At 28.8% G+C, this 8,439-nt stretch overlaps 1 protein-coding gene across 2 annotated transcripts; it reads right to left on the bottom strand.

Annotated features, from left to right (window-relative positions):
• Nucleotides 1-3,749: 3,749 nt before the first annotated feature.
• Nucleotides 3,750-5,469, bottom strand: LOC145157115 (Reticulon family protein). 2 transcript variants are annotated; one of them, XM_079076239.1, is made up of 6 exons: nucleotides 5,339-5,469; nucleotides 5,054-5,201; nucleotides 4,651-4,831; nucleotides 4,431-4,572; nucleotides 4,266-4,335; nucleotides 3,750-4,078 (listed from the first exon to the last, which is right to left on the bottom strand). In XM_079076239.1, the coding sequence occupies exons 2-6, from the start codon at nucleotides 5,181-5,183 to the stop codon at nucleotides 3,909-3,911; spliced, it is 693 nt and encodes a 230-aa protein (XP_078932365.1). In that variant the 5' UTR covers nucleotides 5,184-5,201; nucleotides 5,339-5,469; the 3' UTR covers nucleotides 3,750-3,908. The 2 variants fall into 2 exon arrangements, with proteins under 2 accessions (XP_078932365.1, XP_078932366.1); XM_079076240.1 differs by having other exon boundaries at nucleotides 5,332-5,455.
• Nucleotides 5,470-8,439: the final 2,970 nt, after the last annotated feature.

Raw genomic sequence — 8,439 nt, 5'->3', positions numbered from 1 at the left:
ACACCCATCGTTATATTAATGCTTCTTGTTATTTGCAGAAAACTGATTCTACTTTTCTCTTCAATTATCGGATGGGGATCCAGATGCACCGATCAATTTCTTCTATAACGCGTATTTCATCATAGAGAACCGAGATTATCAATCCCCAACAGAGTAACAAGCTAGGAACACTTTCCTGAAATCATTCAATTCATGTCCCATGTATTATCTATATGGATAGGTATCATTTTATTCACTGTAGTGTTAACATAGATCAAAATTTGACAAGTAAACATTCGAAAACTTGCAAAAATGATTATTGCATTTTATTTGGCATAAAAAGTAACGGCGGAGATGATATCCGATTTAACTTATTCAATTAGATTAAGCATAAAGCTTAGCTTTTTATTGTCTCGGTTGGAATAATTAATTATAAATGGTAATATTGCTCTCCCTTTTTAACGTGTAAATGGACAATGCTAGTAGCATCTTGCTACTGCTTTCTTGTTTTATATAATATTTTTCTTTTCTATAAAAAAAATGAGTAAATATATTTGATAATATAAATGAGAAAAACTAAGACGGAGAAATGCATTGGAGTTTGGATTATTATATTACTTCAAAGAACATATCCAAACAGTCTCACGCTAATCCGATTTATTACAATATACAATGACATATATTATTTCGATTATTCAATATCATATAACATGTTACATCATCGAAATATGCATCCAAACATCTTTGCAGCATAGATGAATGATTACAATTTACAGGCATAAAGAAATAAATAATAGAGTAGTATTTTCCGTTGAAATTTTGTTAGTTCTTTTTCGAACATGATGACCGGACAAAATGTAGGTGCACCATGCACGTTTGCATTACCCCACACCACATGAGTCGCATGGATTTAAAAGTTGATATGATTGGAAAGAGATACTCACATGGATTTTATGTTCTCCATAATTTAACCTTATTTTACATGATACTATGAGTCAAATCCATTTTCGTTGATCCATTAACAAAAGCATAACCATTTTCAAAATTAATGACATATCTAATTTTGTACATATGGAATAAAATTGAATTTTTAGCTATGTTGTTGAAAATAATTAATCTATTGTAGTATGAAGTTTTGAACAATATCTCGACTTCAAAATTTTCTATATTATTTTAAAACTAAATGAAATGTTATCAAGGATTTTAGAATTCATATAATCTTACAATACATACATATCAATATCATCATCTTTTTTCATTCCTAATAAATGATGTGGGATGATTGAATGAGACCTAATTTTCTTTTCAAACACGTCTTCAACCACACTTTCGATCATACTAATAGTGTAGGATGAATAAATTCATTTGTCATCGTTCATATAATCACTTAGTTAAGTATAATCTAGTATGTTAACTTTTTCTCATACACTATGATGAACAATTATATGTTTGTTATAGTTTTTGAATAATCGTTTATACCTAAAACAAATGGCTTGTTTAAACATTGAAATATTTAAAGAAAAACCAGATTTACAAGGGTTTTCCTCTTTGTTATCCCATTTTCATCTTCATAATATATATATATATAGGAAAAAGTTCAATAGAGAACCATAATTATTGGTTCTTCAAAGAACCAAATCTTTTTTTCAATTTCTAGAGCTTATTCTTTATCGAAAAAAAAATCTAAAAATATCTAAATTCATATATTAACATTGTGAATGTGAAAAATATTTTTCGGATTCACCGTGTGAATCCGGATTCACATTGTGAATTTTCAAAGATTCACATTGTGAATTTGACGTAAAAAAAAATCGAATTTGATATCATTGGAAAAAGGATAAAAAGTTATGAATTTCTGTATTTTTAGTTTTTTTTTATATAAAATAAGTTCTAAAAGTTGAAAAAAAGATTGGTTCCTTGGTTCCTTGGTTAATTATGGTTCTCTATTGAACCTCACCCTATATATATATATATATATATATATATATATATATATATATATATATATATATAGTCCGTCTGTTAAAATAACTTCTAGATTTTTAGATCGAAATTATGTTTAGATTTTATTTAACATTTACCACAACAAAATTCTTTAATATTATCTTTGTTAGATTTAAAGCTTACATGACCCTAAGTTCAAACATGCCTTATAGTAATCAATTTGTAATTATTTAAAAAAAAAATAAAAAAACTCCGGTGGTCCGGCCCAAACAAAATTGGTCTTATAACTTAGAAGGGCTTGACATGTAATAATATTATGGAAAATTTCTAATATATAAAACGATATCCCTCGTTTTCTTTTCTTTTGTGGGTTGGGGGCGTTGGGTGATATGATAAATATAAAATACAATCAAATTATCTTTGTTATAAAAGCTATATAGATAGAGATTGGAAAAATTACTTGAATTATCTTTTCGTCTTGTTTACGTTTAGGTAATTCTATTTTTCTTTTACACATATTACCATTTGACCATTTAACTTTATTTTTATAACTTTCATACATTTTTTTTCTAAACTTTCTTTTACAATATTTTTAAAGGGTTTCATAGATTTTGTATGACAATTTAATATTTTTTATAACATTTTAAAATACTTTCGTTAAATACTAGTTTAAAACATTGTATTAAAAAAAATTAAAAGTTTATAAACTTCTAATTAAAAAGTATTAAAAATTTGGAATAATTTTAAAACATTTACATTATATAGATTTTTTTTTGTTTTTTATTTGCTAAGTAATATTTTCTTTTTATCTTTTTAAAAGGCCCTCCATACTTAATGTTACATATTTAATTTTGTTGTTAGATACTATTTACTTTAAAAATATTGTATATGCTTAAAAACAAAAGAAAAAAAAATTATAAGAAGCTATATAAAATATTTCACAAAACAAAAACATATTTATTAATTAAAAAATAAAGTTTAAAATTGATCAATATTTAAAGAATATTAATGAAATTATGAATATTTTAAAAATAACGTTTGAAAAAAATAATACAAACAAATATGAAAAATAAAATCACTAAAAGTGGGAAAAATGACTTACCAGTGTAATCATTTTTGTTGTTTTGTTCACATTTAGTTAACTTTTTTATTTTTGTATACATTTGGCAATTTAACTTGTTATATGTGTTCACATATTACTACTATCACCTGCTTAAGCCGGTGATAATGGCAATGTGTGAACACATATAACAAGTTAAATTGCCAAATGTATACAAAAATAAAAAAGTTAACTAAATGTGAACAAAACAACAAAGATGATTTGATGAAAGTCATTTTCCTATAGAAATTTGATGAAAGTACATAATTATTAATTAAGAAAGACTAATATCCTCGTAACATGCCATATCTAAATACCAATCAAAAGGATTAATAGCATATCATACATGTTTTTGTGAATACAAATACATGCATCTACACAAGTATAATATACTTGTAAGCCTCTTTTTCCTCATATTTTTACTTCATGACGAGAAATCACAACCGCAATATTCACTTCGTTTTGGACAAAAAAATAAAATAAAATCTCAAGTCTAACCAACTTATGAGATACTTTAAATTTAAATCAACCCCATTCAAGTCAAGTCAAGCTCAAGGCTCAAGCTACTTGAGTATATTATCGATCCAAGCTCGAGAGCCTAACCAATCCTAGTTATATTTACATTTTTACCAAATATTTTATTCATATATACATAATAATCTACATGTGTTGTGGGTTGCTTGTCGTTTTTTTTTCTAACACAACATGAATAGTATCAAAAAGGGGCTACAACAAATAACATGGTTTGTTTCATAAATAAATATAAAGGTGAATGGTTGTAAGTTGTTGTAACAGATTTAGGAAAAAAAAACTAAAAAAAGCAAGCAAGGATTTGTGAATGAATGTTATTATACATGTAATGTTTTAAATGGAAGTGTTAACAGAATTACATTGGTTTATCCTTGGGTACTACATTTCTTGGGAATCTGCTCATAACATTGTCATCCACTATCTTGTAATGCCTTGAAAAGTTTCGGTGGATACTTCCAGCACATCTGTCAACTTGCTCTTCATATCTATTATACAATGCAGGTAAGGTAACTGAAAGAATCGTTCCTGAAATCAGACATTTAACACCCAAAAATATATAAACTGTTAATCACTTCAAATCCTATATAACCTATGTATATAGATATTGACTTTTCAGTTAATGTAAAAACAACAGAAAGTATAACTAAAGTTACAACACATTACATGAATAGTAAATGTAATCACTAGATGTCATGGAGAGTTATGTTCATACCTATATATGCAAGCGTGAAGAAAGATATTAAACTCCCAAGAACAGATAAGATCCACAGAAACCCCACCACCTGCATGATACAAATCAAAACCAAGTATTTCTAACACGTTACAAAGGAATGATTTCATCAATTATAAATCGTAATAAGTCTCAGTGATCACAAACCATGAAAAAGAGCCTGAAGTCCTTGCCAAGGGTGATGTCATGTGCCATAAGTAACAAATAATTTACTTTCATACGAAAAGATGCAGCAGCATAATTAACCATCTCCTCTGACAATACCAGTTCAGGTAATGTCTGGATTTGTCTGTAATTTTAGAACAGCTATAGTGAGAAAAGCTTATTATTCAAGACTTACAATTTATACAAGTAAAAGCATCCATACTTATCCCTGAAAGATGCATAATTGGCATGTAGAAACCGCAGTACGATCAAGAACAACAGAACATTGGAACAAATTGTTAAGAACGATAATCCAGATCGCTCAAATATTAGCCACGCAACAGTTGCAACAACAATGATGCCCCATGAAATATGTTGCCTCTTCCACAGGAGAACATCAGCCGCTAAGAATCAAGAAAAAGAAATATAAGGCAACATCCGACGAAAAGGAAATCAAAATCATAGTTTCACTAATTTGGGTCTGTTTTGGTACTAGTTTCGATAACAATTCCAGTACTAAACCCAACTTCATTGCCTATAGAATTAGAAATTACAAACGATTTTGTGTGAAGATTTACTTCGTATGATAAAAAAAATAGTAGGTTTTGAAGTGAATCGGATTGTACCCTTTCCGCCGCCCATCAACTGGTGAATTGTAGTCTGTCGATCGAATAACCGGTAACCAGAACTTGTGGATGTCGAACACGTACTGTTATCCCTTTCAACGGAATCGCAAACATCTTGTGAATCCTCCATCGAAATGTTAAGATTTCACTGCGAAAACCAAAATCAGTTGAGACGATTAAAGAAATCACCGAGACGAGAAAATTTTCAAGACTGGAACAGATTTAACAACATCGTATATATACTCAAAATTCTAACAATGAAAGACAAATTCGAGAACCTAAAACCTGATGGGTTAGTTATCTCTCCGCGTTGAATTTGATACCTCGGGACGTTTGTTCATCGGGATTTTGGAAGAACGGGCATATTTTTCTTCGAGTTTTATTGCAAAAAGGGACTCTAAAGTTGGGTATCTCTCAATTTAATACCTTTTATCTCTTTGTTTTGCACCAAGGTTCTTAACTTTTTCCCTAATTGCCAATGAAGATGTCGATTGATTATTTACTACAAGTCGATGTAAAAATTTCTTAATTAAGGATAAATTATTAAATCGTATAAAAATCATATGCTTATTACGTGCTTGGCAACTATGATTGTATTTCTGATATAAACTGCACTAATTATTCTCAATATTATGAAGTAACTATACAACCAACATATCATATATTATTCATTTTTATACATAAGATATTGGTAACATCTATATAAATAGTCAATAATTTTATATAAAATTACATAAAAAGTCAACTATATTAATATTTATGGACAAGGTATGTTGAATATAAAATTGTTCTAATGGATTGCACGATAATGATCACATTTACCGAAAACATCTCATCACCTAAAAAATATCATCATTAAGGTGGTCTATTTGTGATCACTTTATATAAAACATTTTAAAATGGAATTGGCGTTGCCTCAAATCCCATATTATTCAACATTGGAGTAACATGCCGTTAAAAATATTGATTATTCAAATAAACATAAAAACATGTAGTTCTTAATTCATCTGTTATATTTTGTATCTCTATGATAAACTATTTTCACTTGCCAATTGTCGTTTCTTATATCTACATAACTTTTCTTCATACACAATGTTTCCTTTAATCAATTATTAGGAAAGCAATCCAACCAAATTAGACCATATAAAATATGTGAGAATGATGGTATAAGATGCGTTTCTTAATCATTTAGATTGCATGAGATGTGTTTTTCGAACTCATAATGCATCAGAATGATGGTATTTGAATTTGTCATCAATTTCATAGTTATTCAAAATCATTATGGACTAACACGAGATAACTATAAAAATAAGATGTTAAACTATTATAAGATTAGTAGCATATAAGAAAGAATATGAATTCTAAAGGGGTGTATAAGATTGCTTTGTAGAAAAACTTAGATGAAAAAATTGTGAGTCTATTTTTTGGAACCAACTCATAGATGAAGGACTTCTTTGCAAAAATTAGAGCCCAAATTTATTTTCCTTCATTTGAAATAGTATCAAATCCGGTGGCGCTTTCCTTTATAAAAACTATTCCCGCACTCATCGAAGGCGTTTTGTTTTCCCATGCGCCCCAATGGCATTATGCTATCCACAGTGGGACCTATGGCCAATGCGTTTTGGGCGTTGTGAACATCGGGCATGGTGGGCGTGGTCGTTGTTGTTTGTTGTTCGTACCACGACCAATTTTTTTTTATCATTGTCCAAGGCATTTTGCGCGTTGTGAACAACGCCCCGATGATGGCGTGGTGGGCATGGTTGTTGTTGGTTATTGTTCGAACCATGACCGAGTAAAAGTATAGTAAGGTGATGTAGTGGTGGTACCAGAATTTTTTTGTTAAAGGTAGCACAAAAAATTTCGACATTCTATTCATTCAAGAGATCTTATACAAATATGCAATTTTTAGCATATAGAGGACAAATTGGTCAATTTACACCTTAGAACCACATACTATCTAGGCTATTGATTTTGAGCAAAATTTAAGATTTGTAACTTTATTTTCTACACTTCAATCATGAATGTGGAAACAACCAAGAATATGGAGTTTGAAAAGAAAATGAGTTACAACTTATTTTGTTAATTTATGTTCTCACTATAAACATCACTTTCCATTGTCAACAACAAAGTTTGTAAGGTTATAACAACATTTACACTTTACAAGTTAAAAGGCTAATATAATTTCATCATTATTATACATTTATGCTTGAATATATGGATTATTTATGGTGAAATTTGAAAGACAAAGGACACCGGATGACTTAAAAATTTAAAAAACAATAACATCAAATTTGACTCCAAATCAAGTAATTTGATGGAAGATGGCATTGATAATATTAAACAAATAGACTCTCGTCATTACTTTGAACTCCATAATAAACAACCAAACCCACATAAAGTTTGAATTGAAATTAAAGCAATTCAACAATCTTCTCTGTCCTTTATCCCAAAATATCTATTTTAATATGGCACAACAACCCCATTTGTCCTCAATAATAGGGAGCACAAATTCAAGAATAAAATGTTTTATTATTAAAATAGAATAAACACTCATTTTTAAGTCAAACCAAATGTTCATAAACCATAAGTTCACAATCAGAGTTATAAGGAAGACAATACGGAATATCGAATCATAAATCTGTTGATGTGTGCGTACAGTCTTGCATTCGTAATCCGATAATTAACTGAAAAATTATAACGTCCGCGTTTCTTGCTAGACATTAATAACATATGTAATTGACATTGGTCAACAATTATAATCTTCACATGAATAAATGAAAGAAATTTGTTTGAATATACGTGGTTTATGTGTATATATAAGTTTATAAAATAACTTAATAATTATAGCTAAAATGAGCGCCAAAAATAAAAGATTATTTAGGGAAAATAATCTAAAAGGAAATTTTAGGAGTTGTGATTGTGATTCCATACATATAAAGATTATTTATGATCCTATGAAGTTTTGCGTTCAACCCGATACGACAGAGTGCATCGTAAAAAGTAAATTTTAGATAGGTTGTTTATTAGCCTAAGCAATCTAAACTAAATTCATATTAATCATAAAACTGAGAGCATGCATATAGAGAACGTCTACATCTTATCTTCATATGAGTGGTTTGAGGAGTTATTAGGCCATAATATAATAAATTGTTGTAAGGCATGTTAAAATAAGTTTATGCTTATGATGTCTGTATCGAATGATAACATCCCAAGGTTTTATATATTAATGAAAAATGTTTCTTTGGAAATATTTCAATATTATGTTTTAGGAACAAATTTCACAATTTAATGAATACATTGAATTAAAATAAGCATAAAGAAAAAGTTTTAAATTGGTCGTGAAAATGGGGATGTCACAGTTGTTGGTATCAGAGCATTAGTTTAAG

The sequence above is a fragment of the Lactuca virosa genome, chromosome 2 (genome assembly GCF_052849685.1).
Source record: "Lactuca virosa cultivar CGN04683 chromosome 2, Lactuca_virosa_CGN04683_v6, whole genome shotgun sequence".
NCBI lineage: Eukaryota > Viridiplantae > Streptophyta > Magnoliopsida > Asterales > Asteraceae > Lactuca > Lactuca virosa.
The sequence above is the reverse complement of the archived record's forward strand: the minus strand, read 5'-3'. Positions and strand labels throughout refer to the sequence as shown.